The sequence below is a fragment of the Myotis daubentonii genome, chromosome 4 (assembly GCF_963259705.1).
Source record: "Myotis daubentonii chromosome 4, mMyoDau2.1, whole genome shotgun sequence".
In the NCBI taxonomy this organism is placed as follows: Eukaryota; Metazoa; Chordata; class Mammalia; order Chiroptera; family Vespertilionidae; genus Myotis; species Myotis daubentonii.
The window spans coordinates 70,819,007-70,843,573 of record NC_081843.1 but is presented as its reverse complement, the minus strand read 5'-3'; the positions used below and the strand labels follow the sequence as shown (position 1 = coordinate 70,843,573).

Here is a 24,567-nt window from a genome sequence, read left to right as displayed (position 1 = left end):
CAATTATGATTTAGGAGTTTTAGATATTTATTTTTTTGGAGTTGAGTTAAAGAGAATTTTTCTTTTTCTTTTGAAATAAAACAACAATTATGGCATATAGTAATTCTCACCTTAAAGTAAACTCAATGTCAGTTAAATCTTCATTTTCTTTTTTGTCTGAGATACATGAAACCCACTGGTGATGTATCTTTCAATATATATTTTTAAAATTTCATTTTTATTGTTTGAAAAATTCCTACATATAAATAAAAAGAAAAATAGGTGGCCTTAGGGAATAACAGAATTTCATCAAATAAATAAAATTTTTAGTTTATGGGTATTGGATAGGTAGATGGAAATTGTATCCTCCAAAAAATGAATTATATAATTACTATTTTGACATAAAATCAGATTTGACAAGAGTTTCTATATAGCTTCATAAGTAGATTTTTATGATTGAATAATAATAAGAGAATTCTCTTTTTAACCTGCCATCACCTTCTGAAACCTTTCTTTCCTTTAATACCCCGAACACGTATGCTGCTCGAGACAGGAAAACCAGTTACCCGTGAAATCATGCCGTCATTTTTCTTCATTAGCTCTTTGGTCTGGCCGCATTTGGAGAAGTTGATTTCCCCTAACAGATCGACTAACATAGCTGTTTGGAGAAGCAGTTTTACTCAATTAATTATGTTTCGTTGCCCTGCTCTGGTTGGCTGATCATTCCTGTTACCTAAGAGGAACAGTAGTTTTACCTCAGAGTAGAAGCACCTCGCACTGCAGGAAACTAAGGCAACACAAACGACACGCCAGCTGTAATAACAAACGCAAGTGTTCCACCTCAGAGGGGAGGGAAGCGGGCTGGCATGCTGCCCTCTTTCACACTTGCATTCCTTTCAGGCTTACTGCAAGTGCAAGGCGGAGTGAATGAGGCTGCTCCGGGCAGCTCAGACCAGCCTCGCCGCCTGTCTTTTTCCCCCTGTAGCTTTGAGCCAAACCCATAGGTGAGATCAATCACCTGTCCAGACAGCAGCTCCCCACAGCCCCACCGCAGGATTAGCGTTAGTTAATGTGCTGCCTGGGAAGGAGGGGAGAAAAAGAGCACCTTGTTCCTTAACAAGAACTTGAAATGGCACTTATTTTAACAAAAATGACGGAATGCATACTCTGTGACTGGTATTGTGACCCTTATGCTTTTAAAACTTACTAGGGAGAGTGACATTGAAGGCAGGCAGGAGGAACTTATATTCTTATAGTGCATTTTTATTTATTTATTGATACAATATATTTTTATTGATTTCAGAGAGGAAGGGAAAGGAGAGAGATAGAAACATCAATGATGAAAGAGAATCATTGGTTGGCTGCCTCCTCCCCCGTTTACCCCCACCCCCACCCCCTGATTGAGACCACAACCCCGGCATATGCCCTGACCAGGAATTGAACTGTGACCTCCTGGTTCATAGGTCGATGCTCACTCACTGAGACAGCAGGCCGGCTGGTGTATTTTTGAATTTGCGATGACTATCCTTTGCTAGACTAGATCATTAAGGACAAACCTATTCACCTCCCACCTTATTTTTTTCAGTCAGCTAAAAGTCATTTTTCTTTCTCTTCTTCAAAGAGCTCTTATTTGGATTTGACCAAATTTCATCAGTAGCAATTTTAGATTTATAGTGAGAAAAGCGGATGTGTGTGATTTGGCTATTTTTCTTGTTTTATAAAGCTGTCACAGAGAGAGAGAGTGATGGCTCTATTCATTTTAAACAACAGCTTGTTACATCGAAGTTCTGTCAGGTGACGATCCAAACTTTGAGAGCTCTGAAGTCCCAATTGTCCAATATCTCACAGACTCAGCCAGCGGCCTCAGTGAGAGGGAAACAGGACCCACAGTGGCGAAAATGATGGGCTATCAATATTTTAGCTCCTTCTCCCTTTCATTTCATGTTCTCCCTCCTGCCTGCTGTGTTTGCTTCGGTATTCTCTAATTCTGCCTCTGTCTTTTAAAAGGCCACTTGTGTTCAAGTCTGGAAAGCATCGTTTAATTTGCATTGAATTCATTTCAGCCAATTGTTTTGTTAGTTTACCCAAGGAGAATTCCAATATAACAAACTGGCTTTTCCAGAGTATTTTATTAATGCACGTTAAATGATAATGAACATGTCCCCCATTAAATGGGCCTGGTGATGAGCAAAGTAAATGTTCAGCCTTTCTTTGTTGGTCAATAAACACATATAAGAGGCTCTCAAACTTCGTGAGAGCCCCTGATAGCTAGAACATGTGGGGTCTTTGTGAAAACCGGAGAAAGGAGTCCTCTGGGCAGACAGGTTGCAAAAGTTACTTACCCTGCACAGAGCAAGCTGGAAAAAAGGCCCCCCCTTCCTCCTGAGGGGACTCTGGTGCCTTTGGTTGGTTGAGTGGGAGCTGATGGTCCCCATTCATTCTTGGTCCTGACCATGTGCAGGCCATGACCCGCATGCCAATCCCAGCAGCTCTGAGCCTGGGACAGGAGGGCAGGCAAGGGCACTCCACTCTGCTTCCCTCCCTTCCTGACTTCAAACCCTGGAGGTTTTCTTATTTTGTTATTTGAGTTGATGGGAGCTAATCCATTTTGATGGTAGTGGTACATGAAAAGGAGGGTCAGAGAGTTACTATTTGATTGTAGGATAAACGGAGTGAAATAGCCTCAGTGACGGTTCCATACAGCTTTCCCTTCCCAGCGTGCAATGTTAGTTAGTAAGTACATCACTGGCTCTTTCGTTAAAGAGTAAACTCGTTTCCTAGACAACAATCCAAAGGTTCACTTGGAAAGGTTTGTTCATCTTAATTATCATGACATTGTTATCAGACAACTGCTTCTATATACCCATAGGCCATAGAAGCAGTCATTTGATCAGCAAGTTTACATATGAAACTTTTCTGGTATGTGCTATATCTTATCATGCACGAATAGTAACATAATTAAGTAACCGTTATGTCTGCTGCTTTAAAGTGTCAGAAGCTGCTACCGTGCCATGAAAAAGTATCACATGCTTCCCCCCATCACCCCAAACTGTAAAGGGATGAATAATAAAACTTAGGGCTTTCTCTCCTCTTCTTATTTCAGGTGATGTGTTCCACATCACTGCTCCCAATAGATTCTCCTATGAGGAGGCCGAAGAAGAGTGTGAAAACCAGGATGCCCGGCTGGCGACGGTGGGGGAGCTCCACGCGGCTTGGAGGAATGGCTTTGACCAGTGCGATTACGGGTGGCTGATGGACGCCAGCGTCCGCCACCCTGTGACTGTGGCCAAGGCCCAGTGTGGAGGTGGTTTGCTTGGGGTGAGAACCCTGTATCGCTTTGAGAACCAGACAGGCTTCCCTTCCCCTGATAGCAGATTTGATGCCTACTGCTTCAAACGTAAGTGTTTGATACCTTTTTAAAAGTTACAGATTTAAAACAAAAATACTTCGAAGGCATGCATTGATGTTCACCTAGCGATTGGGAAGGATCCCATAACTTGCAGTCTGTGCACAGAGTGGAAACAGTACAGTAACTTTCAAAAGCATGCAGATGGAACAGCAGTGATATGGTTATAACTGCGTGAAGTTTGACAAATGGTTTTTTAAAGGGGATGAAGAAATGTCAAGTTAAGGTCTTAATGGTGCCCCACTGCACCACAAAACATATATATGAGTCATTATTTTATATTAATTTCAGTACTTAAATGCAATTAGATAGTTGGTGCTATAATGCCAAGGTCAACTGTGGCTGAGTTGAGACCTTGAGTCTGTTTATTTTGTCTTTGTTTGGTATGTCTTTCTTTGAAATGGTGGAGAACTGAAATCTCAGTAATTGCAGGTGAGTACTTGGAACTGACATAGATAATCATAGCATTCAATTAATACCTAAAAATGAATCATGCTATAAATTAAAATCTTCTTTTATCCCATTTTGTTTCAAGTAATGGAAATGTGTCTTATAATAATTCTCTAGAATCATATTGACATACAATATATGCTTTTTGCTATCTTCATTAGGTTTGCTACTTAAATTGGTGTTAAATAACAATTTTCAACATTCATGATATATTTATTTAAAATTTTCAACTGACCTTCAGTGACTTTATCAATAGTAGTCTCATGATATAATACTTGTAGAATGTTTAATTAAACAAGCAAATAATCCAGAGTCTGGTGTTATTTACTGTCAGGTCTATATTGTGACAGCTAAACAAAGATCTCCCAAAATTTTGGGTGACCTTGAGTTGTGTTTAAGTTAGAGCCATGTTATATTGAAATATAGTGAAAAGTTTTTTGTTTTTTTAATATATTTTATTGATTTTTTTACAGAGAGGAAGGGAGAGAGATAGAGAGTTAGAAACATCAATGAGAGAGAAACATCGATCAGCTGCCTCCTGCACACCTCCTACCGGGGATGTGCCCACAACCCAGGTACATGCCCTTGACCGGAATCGAACCTGGGGCCCTTCAGTCCACAGACCGACGCTCTATCCACTGAGCCAAACCGGTTTTGGCATAGTGAAAAGTTTTTACCAAGCTTCTAATACATCTTGTTATAGCAACATGTAACTGAAATGAGTAGAAAATAGCTAATGTAATTGGTTTCTAAAGTGAAATATACAGGCATTCTTCATCAACCAAAAAGACAAAGCTAGGATCTGAGTGGTCAGCAGAATAGATATTAGTACACTGGAAAGGTGTTATTTCACACATTGCTGCCTCCCACTATGAGGCCTCTGCTTGGATCTCCTCCTAACAACTCAACTTCCTGAGTGTTAAAGCCACATGTTGTGTATTAGCACGATGCAAATGGGCAATAAACAGCCATTGAAAATACTAGCTTTTGTTTCTAAACCCTGAAACAATAGGAAAGTCTTTCTTGCTAATTTTTGGGAAAACAAACAACAATGACAAAACCTATTCCTAAAAGTGGAAAGATAAACTTTCTTTTAAGTCACATTCTCATAACAGTGATTTTCGAGTAGTTCAGGCTCAATGATCAGTTTTACATTGTGACTGATAGGATTAAGGAATAAAATTGGATTTGGTGTATGTTGGGATGAAGGGGTTAGAGAGGTTAAATTAGGGAAAGAGTAGAATTCTTCAACTTCACTACATTCCTTGATTATATATATTTCTTGTGGCACTAGAAAACTTTTAAACATTTTTTCTCCCTGAAGGTAAAATTTAAATCAAAGCCTGTCTGTAGACACAAATAATCCATCCTATGTGTTTTAAATTATTTGTTTAAATGAGGAATTCACATGAATGTATGAAATAACAAGCTACTTGGATTCAAATATAAACACCACCTACTAAAACTCTACATGAAAATCTTTGAAAAATTGGAAAGTTTAGGTCTATTATTTTCTTTCTAATTCAAATGAATATATATATAACTTGGAAATATATAACTTGCAAATATAATGGTTCAAATTTGGGGTTTTGTCCCACCTAAACTAAAGGCTAGATTCTTCTTTATTTCTTCCCTACCTTTAAGAACCTATCATTCAAAATTTATTCGGTGCATAAAAAGCTTAGAATGTTGAGTCAACATAAAAACCTTTTTTAAAGCACATGAAATGCCAACAGCTTCCCCAAATTGCTGATTTATTTTTTTAAAATTATTTTAATATACACAGTATAGCAAAAGTAGGTTTACCGTTGTGAGCACTTGAACATAATTTATTCTTGTATTATTATTTATTAATCATTGTATTATTTTCCATATGAACAGCTGTAAACCTACTTTTGCCCCACCCTGTATATAGATGTGTACACACACACACATATGTATATAATAATTTGAAAAATATTCTCAAATGACTTGACTGTCATTCACTTTCCCCACATAATTGAGTAGTGACTAAGTTCTATAGGGTAAATTTTGTAGGAGTTGTGGCCCTAGTGACAGTTCAAAAAATGATTTCAGAGATGTACAATTGGTTGGTAAAGTAGAGGAATGTAGAAATATCACCATATTTTTCTCGTTTGCTTTTACCAAATGTAGGAAGTGTTTTTATAGTTATTTCCTGGTGAATGAATAGTACCCAATCTTACTTTGCTATAATTCCCTTTTCCTTTAAAAATCATTAAATAGAACATTAATAATGGCTGGTGATAAATATAATTAGAATCTATTCTTGTCAAATAAATTTTAAAAACCAGTAAATTAATTAAACTAAACTATGCACTTTTGATTTTTCTCTGACCTCAGAGTTAAGTGAGTTCTGTGAAAGTTAGAGGGTTATACAGGGCTTTGAAAGCTCACCCAATACAACCCCAAACTTAAGTGAATCAAAAGCATTCAAGACTCATGGTAACCTCTCATTTGATGTTATTAATGATCTCAAGACAGGTAGTAGAACATGTTTCCTAGAAAACCCATTCTAATACCTTATTACTGTCACCCAGATAGTTTTTCTAATTATATAAATCCATTGGATTAGAATTGGAGCCCATTTTTCCTTTTTAAGTTAGAGACCAAAATCTAAATAACAGCTGTTTCTCTTATTGAACACAGTTGTTCAGTTTTCCTTCAATGTCTTCCTTAACTGAAATAATTTCCTTGTTTTGAAATTTCAATGCCTAAGCCTTTAATCATCTGATCTTGCTTTGAGCCCTCCTTTTTTTTTTATATCTCTCTGTTTGATTAATTATAGAACTTAAAATAGTGGCCTAAAGAAGGCTAAATAAGTACCCACCACTTTATATGCTATTTCATCCATATTTGTTTACTTTTATTTTTATAAATCCTCACCCAAGGATATTTTTTTCATTGACCTTTTTAGAGAGAACAGAGGGGAAGGGAGGAGTGGGAGAGAGAGAGAAAAAAACATCGATGTGAGAAAAACATAGATTGGTCGCCTCCCATATGTACACCGACTGGGGACCTAGGATTGAGCCTGCAACCCAGGTATGTGCTCTTGACCAGGTATTGAACCTATAACCCTTCGGTCCACTGGCAGACACTCCAACCACTGAGCAAAACCAGCTAGGGCCATATTTGTTTACTTTTAAATTTGGCCTGCCCTTCTAACCTTTGGTCAGTTTATTTTTTGTATGACCTAGATCATAATCTGAGTATAGGCACCAACATTTATTCTTCCCTTATTGATATTTTAAAAATGTTTTCTGTTTATTGAATTTGAATATGTTAGCATTCACTCACTTATAAACTATGTTAAAAGTTTTGCATTTTAATCTCACTGTTTCAATCTTTACTTTCCCCCCAACTATTAGATAGAATAAACTTACTGAGAATCCACTTTATTTGTGATTCCAATGTTTACAGTTATTTATGTATAAAACATTTAAACTAGAAGAACTAATTTGAAGTTAGTCATTTCCTTATAATGTAGGCTAATGGGTATGAGTTAAATCGACTATCACACTGGTAATTGGGTTTTTATGTTTTATTAGAAAAATCTGCCAGATGTCTCCCAACAGAAGCATGGAGAAGATAGTCCATAGAACATAAAATGCCATAAGGACAGTGATGTGAAACATCTGTGTGGTAGACAGCTGCAAGGTTGGAAGGAGCTTTTGTGGGAAAAGAAGCATGCTGATTTCTGTTGGCTCCCTCGGCAATGAAGCTGAGGGGACACTGGTAGTTTTCCAAGACGTAAACGTCTCCATATGAGTGCTTCTGGAATGACACCTATAGAATAGCCTAGAGTTGTGTTCTCACTTTCATAATAATCACCATTAATACGGTGATACTCACAACCCTCTTCAAAGATATTTGTATTTTTTAAAAAAGATTTTTCGGGGTGGGGCAAGTGGTTGAAACAAATGGCCCAGAAGAGGAGCTATGCTGAGTTATGATGGGAATCGGCTGTTACATTGATGAAAAATCTACCCAACCCCAAAAAGGAAGTTTGAGCTTTTTCATTCCAAGTAGTATAATTAATTAAGTTAATTATGAGCAGACATTTTAACAGGGCTCTAAAATTATTGAAAACCTTTTAATATATATATATAAAACAAATCCTGGCTTTGCAAGGGAGATCCTCTCAGACTCATATTACGGTCACTTCACTATGTTCCAGGACTAGATGAAGCCAACACCAAATGGTATCGTAATAATTGACAACGACATAGTTAGTGTTTTAAATGAGTCCTTCATTTTCAAACACCGTCAAGTGTTTGCATAGCCTTGTAGAAGTTGCTAGCACAGAACTGGGCTTGGAACCTAAGGATACCTGATTCACAGGCTCTGTTTGGCCCTAATACAGTTATCACCTCTTGTTAAATTAATCTCATCAGCTATGAAATACTCAGAGGGAAAAAGCAAAATTACCTTTTTTGTTGTTAATAATAATGAATAATTTTTTATAATATGCAGTGTAGTAAGTGTTTATATTATGTTTCCATGGTAACTTTCTTTGAATGTACATTTTACTGTTTTCCCAAAGAATGCGCTTATAAGACAAAAATGATATTTGGCAGTTAAATGAGGTAACAGTGATGGAATTTCAGAGGCTATAGAGAATTGAATTAAAAGAAAAACAGTCAACCACACTTTGGCTCCTTAAGTTGCTCATGTCAATCAAAATAGATTAATGCTTCTTCCAATAAATGAATGTAGAAAGAGCTTTTCTTTAAAAAATAAGAAAAGGAGAAAAAGGATATTTTATATATTTTGAAGAGTTCAATTCTGTTTTTAAATTTAGTTTTGTTTTACTAAAGAAGGATAAATAGTGACAGACTTTAAGGATTGTTTAAATGCACTGTAATATATTCACCAAGTTTTCATTATAAAGTTGATTAATCTGGGCTATTATAGCTCAACTCTGATTTACAACAAAATGACATCATTTTATCATTACATTTTTAAAATAGAATTTACGTTTAGAGCAGTTTTAGGTTCACAGCAAAATTGAGTGGGCAATGCAGTGATTTCCCATATATCCCCTGTCCCCATAGGCACCGCCTCCCCCGTTATTAGCATTCCCCTTACCTTTGTTACAGTTGCAGACCCACAGGTCATGTCGTAATCACTCACAGTCTATAGTTTACAGCAAAGTTCACTTTCTGTGCTGTACATTTTATAGTTTGGACAAATATATAATGACATGTATTTACCATTCTAGTATTAGAACAGTTTCACTGATCTAACATCATTACATTTTGACAGACTAGATGGAGCCCAAAGGTATACAATTTTATTTTCCAAGGACTCCTGTTTTGGGATGAAGAGTAAGACACAAGATATTATAAATACTACAGATACTACAACTCTTATCAGGGGGAACAGGCATTACCCATACAACCAGTTTTAAGTTGTACAAGATACAGCAAAGCAATGACTAAGGTTTCCTCAGAACATTTCCTTCTGAGTTTAGTGGCAACTAATTTTTGATTTTTGAAAGTCTGAATTTGAAAAAACAAACAGCACACAAATAACCCAGAATCTAATCTTTCTTTTTAAAAAAAATTATTTTTATTGATTTCAGAGAAGAAGGGAGAGGGAAAGAGAGATAGAAATATCAATGATGAGAGAGAATCATTGGTTGGCTGCCTCCTGCATGCCCCCTACTGGGGATGGAGTCCCCAACCCAAGCATGTGACCTTGACTGGAATCGAACCTACAGGCTGACACCCTATCCACTGAGCCAAACCGGCTAGGGCAACTCAGAATCTTTCTGTACGAAGCTGCTGCTTTCCCCCTCTATGTTGAGAAGGAATCTTGTCTCTAACACTGTCACTGTTACACACAATTTAAATGTCTTTAAACAGGCCAAGCCATTCTCTGTAAATCTGGATGCCTTCTAATGTAGTGTTTTCTGATGACATGTTACTTTTTATTGCCTGAGCCTATTCTTTCTGATGCTCAGAGTTGTTTCCAGTGATTTGTAATTACAGACCTAAAATATATCTTGTGGGTACTTCCTGTTCTACATTTGCGTCTCATGCTAAAGTAACCCTGGAACCAAGACCTTTAAGAGCTACAAGCACATTGTGTAGAACATTAGAACAAAATGTAGAAATACAACAAATGCCAAGTAGCCTCTGCCAAAAACATTTTATTGTTTATTAGAACGAGGCTCCACTAGAGTTGAAAGGAGGAGGAAGACAAATGCCCAACACCTGGAATCAGTGAAGAGTGGTTTTAAAAGTTTAATATCCTGTTTTTATGAAGCCCCTCCGCATTATGGACAATGTAATCGTTTATGTGTAACTTGGGGACATTTGATGTGGCTTTTGGTTGTTTTGCAATCTAAGGCACTCCCTCTCCCCTGAGTCACTGTGCAGCTTGAGAAGGAGAGAGAAACCTAGAGGCAGGGTACAGAAGCTTCCAGAAGAGTAACATTAAGTTCTCCTACTAGGCTTCAAGTTGCTGCTGTAGTTTCTGATAAATCACCTACCTACTACTTCCAAACTCTGCATTCATATATATTTTTGGACATCACCGTATTTTAAAACTAGATAATACTCATTTTCCTTAACCAGGAACAGTCATTCACACCAATGGGTAAAAGCAATGATAACCCTTACACTATAAAACAAGTGATCAATTGGTGACTATTAAATGTTCAGTTGCCTTTGGGTTAATTTAAGTAGTTTTTAGATTCCCATACATCACAAAACACATTTGGGTCACTCCAAAATACACAGCAGCATTTAACAAACACTGGACGTGCAACTTTTTATTAGTGCCTTGTCTAATCAACTCTTTGAAATTATTTTCTAGCCAAACAGAATATATCAGAGGCTACAACCATCGATCTGAATATCCTTACAGAAACTGCATCACACAGTTTATCCAAAGAACTACAAATGGTACCTGACAGAACTACACCAATCACCCCTTTAACTACTGACTTACCTGTCATTACAACAAAGTTCCCTGCTGTGGGAAACATAGCCAATTTTGAACAGAAATCCACAGTTCAGTCTCCAGTGGTCACACACAGATTAGCCACTGATTCACCCACACCTCCTGGGAGTACCATATCTGAAATTAGGGAAGAAGTGCCCCAAAGTACAACTGTCACCTCCCATCATGCTACTGATTCGTGGAATGGTGTCATGGAATACATGCCAACACAAGAATCAGTTACACAAGTTGAACAAATAGAAGTGGGTCCCTTGGTAACATCTATGGAAATATCAAAGCACATTCCTTCCACAGAATTCCCTGTAACTGAAACACCTTTTGTATCTACAACAATGACCCTGGAATCCAAAACTGAAAAGAAAAGAGTAAGCACTACTTCTGATTTAGTGACAACAACCCGCTATTTCACCTTGGGAGAAGCTGGCGATGATGGTGAAGACAGAACATCTACAGTTAGATCTGGCCAGAGCACCTTGGTCTTCAGCCAAATACCCGAAGTCATTACAGTGTCTAAGACTTCAGAAGACACCACCCCCAGTCAACTAATACCAGCATTGAGAACGGATACTTATACCAAGGATGAAATACAGGAAAAGGTCACCGTCGACCCATTTATAGGAAAAATAGAGGAAGAGGACTTCTCTGGAATGAAGCTCTCTACAGCTTCCTCAGAGTCTTTGGTGGAAATGACCAAATCCTTTGATTCACCAGCACTGACAACAACAAAGCTAAGCGTTGTGCCAACAGTGGCAAGAGATGTGGAGGAAGACTTTACAAGAACTCCAGTTGGATTAGGAACAGATGGCTATCAAGACACTACAAAGTATGATGAGGGAATTACAACAGTGCATTCAACCCACAGCACTTTAAGTGTAGAGGTAGTCACTGTATCAAAATGGTCATGGGATGAAGATAGTATAACCTCAAAGCCGTTGGAGTCCACAGAACATGCACGTTCTCCAAAATTGCCCCCGGCCTTACTCACCACTACAGGATTGAGTGGAAAGGATGAAGAAATCCCAGGTTTCACTCAGGATGGAGGAGAGGAGTTTACTCTTATCCCAGATAGTACTCAAATGCCATTAGAAAAGTTTACTGAAGAAGACTCAACAGACCACGGGAAATTCACAATTAGGTTTCAGCCAACTACATCAACTGGCATTACAGAAAAGTCAACTTTGAGGGATTCTACAGCTGAAGAAAGAGTGCCCCCTGTCACAAGCATGGAAGATCGAGCTGCTCATGCAACTGTAGAAGGAAGTGCTTTGGATAAAGCAGAAGATATGGATGTCTCTGAGCCTGTATCTACTGTCCCTCAATTTGCACACACTGCAGATATGGAAGGATCAACATTCGTTAATTATAGTAGCACCCAGGAGTCTACTTATGTAAGCACTTCCCATACCGTTCCTCTTTCTGTAATTCCCAAGACAGAATGGGGAGTGTTGGTACCTTCTGCTCCATCAGAAGGTGAAGTTCTAGGTGAACCCTCTCAAGACATACATGCCATTGATCAGACTCACCTGGAAGCAACAATTTCTCCTGAAACTATAAGAACAACAACAGAAATTGCACAGAGAACAACTCAGGAAGAATTTCCTTGGAAAGATCAGACTCCAGAAAAAACAGTTCCTGCCCTTGGTTCTACAGCTGGCACAGCCAAGGAAGCAACACTACCTTTGGATGAACATGAAAGTGATGGGTCAGCATATACTGTTTCTGAAGACAGATGGGTGACGAGTTCTGAGAGAGTCCCAATTTTAGAAACAACTCCAATTGGAAAAGTTGAGCATACTCTGTCTTATCTACCTGGTGCTGTCACTGAGCACAAAGCAAAAATAGATGAAGTTGTAAGGCTAACACCAAGCACGGGGCCAACAGTATTTTTAAGTCCGGGGGCTGAACAAAAATATGAAAGAGAAGGTACTAGTCCAAGGGGAGTTGTATCGCCTTTAAGCACCAGTGTTACCCAGCTTACAGAAGAAACCACTACTGAGGGAAGAGAGAAAACACCCTTAGATTATATTGAGTTAGGTTCAGGATTATTCGAAAAGCCCAAAGTCACAGAACTCCCAGAATTTTCAACAATTAAAGCCACAGTTCCAAGTGAGATGACTACCGCCTTCAGTTCAGCAGAGAGACTTCACACAACTTCAGCATTCAAGCCCTCTTTAGCACCCACTGAGAAACCTCCCCTCATTGACAGAGAACCCGGTGAAGAGACAACCAGTGACATGGTAATCATTGCGGAATCAACATCGCATGTTCCTCCCACTACCCTTGAGGATAAGGAAATGGAAACCGGTATCGATAGAGAGTATTTCACAACTTCAAGTCCTCCTCCTGTCACACAGCCAACAAGACCGCCCACTGTAGAAGGCAAAGAGGCCTTCCGTCCTCAGGCACTTTCCACTCCAGAACCCCCGACGGGGACAAAATTCCACCCTGACATAAATATTTATATTATTGAGGTCAGAGAAAACAAGACAGGTAAGTCTTTGCTTTTTAGACATACCAGTCAAGGCAATCAGCATTTTATCTTGAAAATTTCTTTTGGAAAAAAAGTGAACTTACCAAATGCTGCCATTAGAAGATATCTGGAGTGTGAAAAAGTTCTGTGTTTTAGCTTCACATATTTGTACAAGCATTGGAGAATATGTTAAAGAATTTGGAAGAATGTTAGATACAATTTTATTTTAAAGGTTATAAGAAGCCCTGCTTTGTCATCTAATATAACCAAATCATCCCGTTACATCACTTCAGAACATGCAGAACAAAGTGTGTTAATTTCAATGTCTTCCCATGCATTACTACTCAGTGTAGTACTAGACTGTGTTAACATTCCATTGGTCTTTAACTATTAACCTTCAGTACTTACATTGTGGACAGCTAAAACCCTTTTCACATTCCTAGGGCTGACAAAAAGACATCTAAAGGTTTGCTATGGATTTTTGTTTTGTTTTGTTTTTATTATATGACTTGTGGGTGAGTTATAGTCTGCTGCTTAAATGTTATTTCATGCAAGTTCCAAATGTTTTTAAGTTGTTGTTCTTGTGTATTTTAATGAGGCTGTAACTATTTAGGACAAATACAATCTAGCTCAGTTCTAGGAATTGCTATAATTCATTGCATCTAATATCATTTCAGAAGATGGCTATGTCAGCATTATCTCTCCTAAAACCAGGTTATCATGTTATTATTTTATGGTTTTGTTGTTTCATCTTTAGGAATGCTTTATATTTTGCTTATTTATCTCTCTGGTGAAATGTTTAAATGCTGTGTTTTTTTTTTACATTGATTAATACTTGCAATTTTCATTATCAAACATACTGTGTTCCTTTCTAAAAACCACACCATCTTTTAATTTTGGTAAGCTGAGTTTAGACTACACAGTTCAATAGATCAAGTTTGTTTGTCTCTTTCTAAGTTAGGAGTCAAGATCCTTGATTTTAATTAAGGTGCTATATTCTAGTGTTAATATGTGAATTAAATGAACGGCTACTCATTTTTCCTTGACACAGCTCTGGGAAAACGGGCTAGAGGAATGTGGTGTGTTCTCTCTTACTGTTGAGATAGGCCCCTCAGAGTGTTATTTTTCTTAAGAGTAACTCTATCGTCATTAGAGTTCCCAGGAGGGCACTTTTTGGGAACAAACAGGTAACTCTGTTGTCATATCAGTTGGCCTCCAGCTCTGTAGATGGAGATTTCACAGCTCTACTGTCTTCACAGCTCTGCTGTCCAAAATTTTCTCAGTGTACAAGCTCTTGCCGGGGCCGTAAATAGAAGAGAAGGGAATACATTCCCAGAGTATTGAAGTTAATCTTCACTTTCTACTACAGTTGGAAGAGGCCAGGATTGGAGCATTATTTTCCTACTGACAATGCTGTTTCTTGGAGGCCATAGCGTATTTCCTACATTCCTTTCCTGCCTCTGGGAACTGGAGTTGGAGAGAGAAGATGAGTTGCCAAGTAGTGGGGATGAGGATTGCTGTTAGTAGGCTTGGAAAACTGAAAAGAAGGTATAACTAGGAAGAAGAAGTGAAGAGAAATGAAAAGGAGCTACTGCCAACACTTAGTGAATGACTGACTACACAGCAGTTTTTCCCAATTTATATTCCTCTTTTGTTAGTGTAGATATTAAGTTGAATCAAATAATCTAGAAAACAGTAAAGAATGTTCTACATTTTAAAAGTCTTCTACATGGGAAACTGTTAAAGTTAGAGTGACCAAATTACAAAAATGGAAAAGTGAAACCCCATCTCCCTGGAAGAATTGGCAGTTGCAGGAAAAAAAAAAATCTAAGTCTATAAACAGTTACTCGAAATGGAGGGTCTAGTGACCTCACCAGCAGCCATTTATACAAAGGTGCGTATTTATATTTGACTAGTGAGCTTAACTTAGCTGGATCCAGGAGACATGACTTGGTGTTCCTTTTCTTTCTTCCACTTTTAAAGCATGGGGCCAAGATTTGTCTTAAAATTAATTTTTGTTCAGCACTGAGAACAAGTGGTCAGAAAACTCTGGGCAAAGAGATTATTTGGTTATCTTCATCAGGACAGGGTTTCAGGGTTGGCATGGGTGGGTGAGTGCGTGGGGTGAGCCTATATCTACCTAGTTTCCTCCCTCCATCTTTCTCTCTTTCCTCCTCTCCCTCATCTCCCCCCTCTTTATTATTTTTGTATAGTTTGTATATGCCATTCTCTTTATGACTAAAAGCATTATTTATTGCCTTATTAAGACAATGAGGTTAGCTCAGATACAACTGCTTACTTTTACTTGTTTCCTATGAGAAACTTAATTTTTCAAGCATTTTGAACTTTGGCAAGGGAAAGCCCTAAAGCAGATGTTAAATTAATGAGTTCTAAGGCAGGTGTACATTAACAAAGAAAAAATACGTATGTGCCTAAAAAAGCAACCTTTTTATGTATCAAGGCACATTTTTCCAGACTGGAAAATCCTTGGTATATGTATGAACTTGTATAAATCTATTCACAAACATAGACTCAACCTCTATGTATACTGTATATCCAAGTAAGCAAAAATACCACCCATGCTACACTAAACCAAGACATTCATAATTTTTTCTACACTCAGCAAATCTTATAAATCTTTATATATATTTTTTACTACTATTAAACAAAACATGCTACTCAGGACATGTTTATGTTATATTTGTTCAAATGGATCTTAATAGCAACTTAGGGTGCTGTTGCCAGAGGGCAGCTAGAGTTAGCAGTTAAAAAATCTGAAGGAACTTTTCAGCTCATAAAAGTTTTATGAGCTGAAAAATGCTATGGGGTATATTTAACAGTGGTTTGGGGGATACTGAAAACATGACTCCTGTCTATTTCAGGAGTAATTTGCACACCTGCATTCTGGAAAATTATTAAAAGGTTTTCTTTGTGAACATGTATGAAGTTTACAGGGTTTAATGGTGTAGGAAGAGTTCCCTCAATTCTGGGCTTTTATTTTATTTTTTAAAGAATGCTTTTTTTCTAAATCATCTGAAATGTCACAAGTTGGTGTAACAGAACTGTGACTGTTTTTTAAAACAATGATATACTGGTATCTTTACATCAAAGAATACCTTGGAAATATGCAAATATTTTTATGCAAATGCTCACAATTATAACCTTAAAATAGGTGGCTTATTAGTGTTTTTTTTGTGTGTGTGTTTTTTTTTTAAAACAAATTCATATAAACTACATAATATTTGTCAGGCCAGCTTGATGTTATTTGTCTTATCAGATTTTTTTTTTTGCTTATTTTATCATTTATATCATTCTAAATCTGAGTGCAAGGCAAGAAGTGTAAAGCCAATACTAAACTAAAATGATATAAATGTCAAGAGATATAAAATTATTAATGTAATGGATATTAAAAATCAATGAGATATTAAGTAAGATAATTTTGCCTCTAAATTTGAACTTACTTTGCTTGGTTTCCTTATTGAAAATTATGCTTACATATTGCTTACATCATTCAGAAGTGACTCCCATGAGAATGCTGCTACAAGCACAGTGCTTGGCACAAGAGAACCACGTAGCACAAATGAACCCCCTCTCAGCTTTAGGAATTATTTTATGCTGAACTTCTAAATATAGGGAGATTTAGACTGTCTTGTACTAAATAGGTAAAAACCGAGTTAAAACTCAAGATGCTTTATACCTCGGGGAGCCAACGGTAATTATACTGCAGTATCTGCTCGACTGCAGGCACTTGTTAGCATTTTAATCCTCCATGGACAGTGTCTGTTTGGGTGATGCCAGGAGGGTGCAGATCAGAAGCAGCTGCAGCCCTTATTATAATATAGTATTTAAATATAGTTTTGATTCTGTAGGACCCACACATACAATTCATTAGCTTTTTCATGTGTGGAAATTGGGCTTATGATTTTAGTAACTACCAATTCCTTTTTATTTTTTTCAGAGAAAAAGAGCTTTTTCCGAATTCTTTATGAATTTTTGCAGGTACTGGGCCCAGCCTCTCCTTGCATATTCATAGAACACATGGGCATTCCCTGCTGTCTTTTTGTTGTTGTCAAGGAAACCCTCTAGTTCTCTACACAGGGATTACATTCTTCTTTCTTAATAGCTCTTAGATCATTCATTTGTGCAATGAATAAAAAATGTATTCACAGGCCCAGACAGTGGTCAGCACTTTTTTGGAGGGGGGTGGCTTGGTGGGCGTAGCTAAGGGGACAGACGTGCCTGGTGAGAGGAGCAATAGGGATAAAAGAAATACTCTCTGAGGTTTCATTTTAATAAGGTAAAGCTGAAAATTTTGTGTTTTTTAAAAAAGTGATTATTTTTGTCAGTTTACACCTCAATGAGACCAGTTTGTCAGGTACAAAAAGAAGAATTGGTTATTCAGTGGTTTTATGAATGGAAGGATTATAAGAATGACCCTAGTTGGGAGCAGTAGGGATGGCGATGTGTTTTGGTAAAAACTGTTGTACAATTTTTATTTATATTGAAGTACTTCGAATGTTTTTACAACATAATTGAAGCGATAGAAAACTGTAAAACATTCATCCTAAGGCGTCATGTGGACAACTGAAAATCTACTTTATTGCATTAAAAATGGTGTCCCTTAGAGAGATATGCCAGTGTTTAGAGTTTTGAGTATGAATTAGGAGGGAAACATCTAGCTATTGACAAGAAGACTATACTTATTTTAAAAAAGAGTAATTTGATTCTTGAGAAGAAAATAAATTATGAAGAACCTTCTAAATACTTGCTAGAATTTAAAGTATGAGATTTTAAACTGGAAAAATCCCTGGAGGGAGAGGGAGAGTTTAATTATGATTCAGCATCTGTGTCTATGAACATTTAACAGACTGTGTCATGGTATTATACCCCGACTTGCTTGTGTACACGTATGATCGGCATACACATATTGGCTGGCTCCTAGTGTCCTCGTTGCTTGCCTGTACCACAGTATTCCCAGTATCTCACAGGACAGTTCTGTTGCTTTGACCATATGATGCATACACTAGGTTTCCGAAAGTTGATTTTTCTAAACTGAGAACAGGAAAAGGAAATGTACTAATGTATAACCTGTGGACTTTAATAGAATATAGCATAATTGTCATATTTCAGCATTTTGCAATCTCACCCTTACTCTGCTCTGTAGGGGAGTCATTTTACTACCTGAAGAGAAAACGTTCTCTGCCTATCTCTTCATACCCACCCTCAAGGAAATATTTTAGAGGCTTATTGAAATAATCATTCAGTCAAACGACTGTGTGGCTAGGGTAAAGAAAATAATACAATTGATAGATTAGTTGAGAAGGCAACTTGAAATAATTAGTAAGCAAAAGAGTATGTAATGAAGGAAAATTGCTTGCTTTAGTAAAAGGAAAAATAGAGGTAATATGAACTAAGTATTATGAAAAGCATCTTTAGCAGGCAAAGTCTCAGAATTGGTCTCCCAGGAAACTCTGAACATTTGTCCCCTTACGAGGCAACCGCACAGTTTACCTGGGAGGCCCCAGAGCTGCAGCAGCCAGGCTCCATGTCGCCAACCAGGATGCCCATCCATGCTGGGGTGTGAGAGACACCAGGGAATCACCCAGTGCATCAGTATTGCCCACACTGCTTTTCAACCCTAGCTGTCTCACAAAATAACCAGCGAACCTCCAAATAAAAATACCCTCCACCCGACCTCCCATCAGACAACTTGAATCCGAATTTCTAGTGGTGGAGCTCAGGCATTGCTATTTTTCTTAATTTTGCTTCATTTTTAAATTAGTATCTGTCTTTCTTAATGTGCCCCATGAGATTGTGATGCACAGTGAGGGTTCAAAACCACTGATAAGCTGAAGGCTTTCTACCTACAGGCAGTGGCTGAAATACCAAAATTCCTGGGGTGGGGGCTGCTCTAAGCCTCTGCCAGTTTAAAATGTACTTGACCAATTTTAAGGAGGAAAAAATTATGTCTGAACGAAATAGTGGTCTTTGAGCATATTTTGGGAAGTGTAGCTTTTGTCACAAATGTTAAATGAATCTTGGCATCTGTAAGTGAGGAATATGTGAAACATATTTCATATATCATTGACATATGTTTTAAAGCTTCAGGATTAACTGTAATTGGGTCAAAGTAATATCGAAGGGTGGAGAATGTATCTCGAATTACCCAGAACTGCATACCTCACTTGGCTGTATCCATGTTACCTTCTCTCTATCAACGTGGAAATTAAAAGGAACTATGTATGCTTTGGCTTAAGGATTCTCTTGACTATATTGATGTACATAGTATACAAAAGTATGTATTTTAATTTGAGGAAAACAGGGATTATCACCCCGATATCAACCTATAAAGAATGCCGGATTTGGAAAGAAAATGAATGATTACAAATACTGAGACTGTGCTTGCACCTTTAGATTACCTGGATTTTTATAAGTCTCGGAGTTTTTAGTGTTTGAGTTATCTGTATGGTTCTTTAGTTATAGTTTCGAATTGGGGCTGTTACTACAGCCGAAGAACAACCTTTTCTTCAGGCTAAAATGTAAATCTTTGAAAGGGAGCAGCAGACAAGTATAGAATGAAAATTTTCATTCTTGGTGATAAATAACTGTGTAGACATTCTTCCAACAAAATTCCCCAAAGAAGGGCTAAGTGGTCAGAGTCTAAGGAGCACTACATGTTCAAAGGATCCTTTCACTTTAATTATAGAATATGGAAGTAAGTAAGGGAGGTGAGATAAAAATATAAAAATTAGGGGATTTTAAAAAAATTCTTCGTTGTTGAAAGTTTTACATGTGTCTCTTTTTCGCCCCATCGACAATGAGGGGATTTATAAATAAGAAACAATATGTCAGAGTCCTTTGGCGTACCAATAAAAAGCAGCACTAGTTAGGGCGGAGGAGTGTTAGAGAAGAAATGTTGGAGAAGGGTGGGCCTTAGCTGGATCTTTCATACTCAGTGTGCGGGAGAAGTTCACAGGAGGACTTAGGAAGCGTTCCAAGTCGGGGCAGGGGGCTCTTCCTGAGTGGACGTCTGAGATGGGAATGAGGATGTTGAGATAGGGACATGGAGCTGCTGGTCTCCAGCGCAGAGAAGCAGAGAATCACAGAGAACTGAAGGAAGAGGATAGATGTGGGGAGTTAATGGAGATGTTTGAACACTCTTTTGAAGAAGTCAGATGGTAGAGGTGACCAGAAACGACTGCTAATTTTCAAAGAAAGAAGTGGCATCATTAAAAAATAAAATGGTGTTTGGTGAAGTTTAACTTAGTAGCCATAATTTTGGAGGCTTAGAAAAGAAGTATATATACATGATGGGGCAAAAATAGGTTTACAGTTGTTCCTATAGAAAATATAATAATAAGTAATAATACATTAATAAACTGTGTTTTTTGTACTCACAACTATAACCTATTTAGCCCCCCACCCCCGTATTTGTTTATTAGAGGCAGTTATTTTATATTAGTCACAGTTTTTATTTAAATTATAAATCCATGAATCTGACCAAAGCATTTTTCTGGTGTTAGGATATCTGGTAATTATCAATTATCTATCTATCTATCTATCTATCTATCTATCTATCTATCTATTATCTATCTATCTATCCATCTATCAACTATAACCAGCTTTGACAATGCTAGGTAACTAAAGTGAAAAAGATTTTAAAAGTACTGCCCTTGATTATTTTTTATTTGTTCTGCTTTTAAGGAAACATTTAAAACCCAAATAATGTGGCTCACTTCCCTTTCATGTAGCTCTTTATCCTGTTGTTCAGAAATGCTTGAAGATCACAAAATTACTGGATTATGCTCTCCAGCAAAGCCCTTACTCTTTAATTGGGAGTTATGAAGTGGCTTGGGCCTTTCTTATAAGCCCAAGCTCACACTCAGAGATATCTCCTTAAGCACACTTAGACCAGATGGCGGTATCTAAACACATTCTTTCCTCTTGAGGGAACAGCATTATTAGAGAATTATCTGAAGTTGGGAAAAGGGGAGATTCCCGTTTATCATCCCCATAATAGGTTTGCCTCGTAAGAGTAAGGTCATCAGAAATGCTTATTTTGCTCATACTTATATTTTGCCCTTTCTGGGTGTAATTCCTGATAAATGGAGAAATATTGAGCTTCTCACTCAGCAAGAAAGGGGCTGTCAGTGTAAGATAACATGCCCGGGTGGCACACCAAGCGTACCTCGGCCAGCAGAGGTAATAGAGAGAGATGGGTCGCATAATCCACTGTTGATCTCCCAACCTTTAGTTCAGTCTCTCTCACTCCTGGGGAGATTGAGTATTGCTATAGTACCACATGATTGCCAATCATTATGGTAATTAAAGGTGCAAAAATATCTGATAAAATTTTGGGAGGGTATTTATATCTTGGTTACTAAGGTCAAATTGTTTTTATTATTCTGAGTTGGCGCCATTTTTAGTGTCTCAAATTTTGCAAATGTTGAGGAAAGGATGTCTGCGGTAACCTGGTTGAAATTCACATTAGGTGGTTTTCTTTGCTTCATACGAAGCCAGTTCGCTTTGTATTTTCATTAAGAGCATCTCAAAGATGAATGAAATAGAAGCATTTGTTTCAGGCTGGTTTCTGGATCTATAGGTGTGTATCAGAAAACCTAAACTTACTAAAGAACTTCAAGCTGTTTCTATTTAGATGCTGTGAGTATTTCTCACACACTGCAGTATGGCTGTTTGTTGTATTTTTAAAATAAGGAAACAAAATCTTTTTTGTTGCTCATTAAAATAAAATCAATTTTAATAAAGAAATGTGATACTAATATATTTCTGCTAAGTAGATTGTTATGTGCTTACATTTAATTGAAAGCTCTTAAACTGAAGTTGTAAAATCCCCTGACGAGAACATGAACTTTAGCCAGCTGCCTGTGCATCTTAGCAACTGTGTTTCGTGTCTGCTAACAGTATGACTGGGAGACTTGTGCTATGTCTACAAAACTCTACCGTGAAGTACTTCAGAATACTTGCTGAATAATTTGAGGTCAGCTAGCAATAAGCTTTGTGTGAAAGGCCACTAAAAAAATCTATTAACCGTGGTACCAGTATATTCAAGTCAAGCTGTTAAAATACACTCGTATAAACATAGAAAAGATTATACATACACTGTGTAGAGTTCTGTGGTTTAACTCTTGAAATCTAAATAAAAGTTATATTACTCTTAGAATAAAATTCTAAAATACAGCAGTCTTTTATAAGGACTTGTTCACCCAAGAGGTGGGAACGTTAATTACTCCATTAGGGTGCACTGTTAGTACAACGAAGAGCAGATCACAATTTTGGAATGATATACCTGCTTTTACAATATCACAGGTGTCCCCCTCTCCCCTGCCACATCCTACAAAGAAACTTTGCTAGTTTGCAATAACTATAGCTCTTGCAGCTTTTGGATAATGTGTGGTGGGTGGAAGGGGTGGTGATAAAATAGGGGGATGAAGAAGTAATTTCAGCAGCTGAATAAACAAAGGGGACTAAATAGGATTAGGGGATAGATGTAAGATGGCAATGACCGGAGACCAGTGGCAGGAAGAATTCACCTGTCTCCACTAGACAGATTTCATAATTTGAAAATTTTAAAAGTATGAGAACAAATTGGCTATACTGAGATAATAATATGTAAATTGATCTGTAGAGAATCCTTTGGCAGAAAAAATTAACTTCAAAACCCTAGGCCAGTGGTCGGCAAACTGCGGCTGGGCAAACCGTGGCTCTCGAGCCACATGCGGCTCTTTGGCCCCTTCAGTGTGGCTCTTCCACAAAATACCAGCTCTTCCACAAAATACCTACTTCTGCACATGGCCCATGAAATTTCAATCACACTGTACGTGCGCGCCCACACGTGGTATTTTGTGGAAGAGCCACACTGAAGGGGCCAAAGAGCCGCATTGGCTCGCGTGCCGCAGTTTGCTGACCACGGCCCTAGGCAATCAACATTTCCCGCACCCTCAAACCGATATTAAGAAATCCAATGGAACCATTTGGAAGTTGACAAAATGTACTGAAATCATGAATACTTGTTGCTTAATTGTGAGAATATTCCTTTAAGAAAAAGGACACAAAATAATTTCAACTCTCATTTTACCTCTTTGTTTTATTTAAGAATTTCTAAATGGAACATTTTTGTAACATATCAAATGAGCACTTTTTAAAATAAATCTTTTCTCTTCAATCACTATTATGATGTGCTGATAGTTCTATGGTCATTGCCAGCTTCATGGTAGAGTGAGAAGAATAAGATAAAAGAGCTTAAAATGATTCAGTGTTTTCTACTATTGTAAAGGCAAGTGAGATCTGATATTTTGGAAGCAGATGGAAAAAGAAATTATAATTTAAATGTAATGTTTGGAGCATTTGCAATAGGTACACTCAAACGTTCCCTTTTAAAATAGTGTGAAAAGAGTTTCTCTAACCTATTGGCAAGAGCATTTGTTCCTGAGAGAGCAGAGAGGGAGAGAGTTGGAAGATACTTGGACGATACCTTGGAAGTCTTAGGTCTCTATAAAGTTGGTAGGCAAGTGTCTGCTATACCGTCTGGTAGATAAGAGGTACTCAATAAATTCTGTGCAATGAATGGGCTCTGAAGAGATAATACAATTGGGTGGCATGCATGGTTTTGGTCGTGAATTAAAATTCATGTGCAAAACCAGCATGAAGCGGAGTGTGTTTATGAACAATATGCAATGTTTATATTGCTGTGATTGAAATATTGTGATATTTATTTAGATTAGGAAATGGAATATACTGCACCTAACAGTTGAGTCTTTGGTGAAATATTCTGATATGATGGTTTAACATGTTAGGGGAAATCTTTATAGTTTTATGAATAGTAAGAAATGTTAGGATTCATTATCCAAGTGGAATATGGACTCAAGGAATGTTATACTTTGTTCATTGGAACTAAAACTAGAGAATGTAAAGTGAATGCCAGGGTCTTTATTTAGTTGAATTAATAAGAGTTGATAGCTAATCAAACTATTATATAAGGTGTATATTCTCAATTAGAGTTCTTCTAGAAAAACACTTTGTTTTTAAGTTATTCATTCTTTGGTAAAACATTTAGGCAAACATCGTAATGTGTCAGTTTCTTTGACAAGTTGACATTTGACACACTGGCAACCTTAGTATCTTCTCTCTGCTTTTCTCCACTCTACTTACTGTTTAGAGCTACCAACATCATAGTTGATGGAACCTCCTCTATAATTATTCACCAAGATGTTCATAGTATATGTTTATGTGTTTTGTTTTCTTAAATATTATTTTT

At 37.4% G+C, this 24,567-nt stretch overlaps 1 protein-coding gene across 3 annotated transcripts in view; it reads left to right on the top strand.

Moving 5' to 3' along the window:
- The window catches only part of VCAN (versican), a 106,793-nt gene that overhangs the window by 37,046 nt on the left and 45,180 nt on the right, over positions 1-24,567 (top strand). For 2 of the 3 annotated variants that reach the window (XM_059694162.1, XM_059694163.1), the window contains exon 6: positions 3,083-3,376. In XM_059694162.1, the coding sequence (XP_059550145.1) occupies positions 3,083-3,376 (294 nt within the window). Of the gene's footprint in view, positions 1-3,082; positions 3,377-10,675; positions 13,313-24,567 lie in introns of all 3 variants that reach the window. The other variant, XM_059694161.1, reaches the window with a different exon arrangement.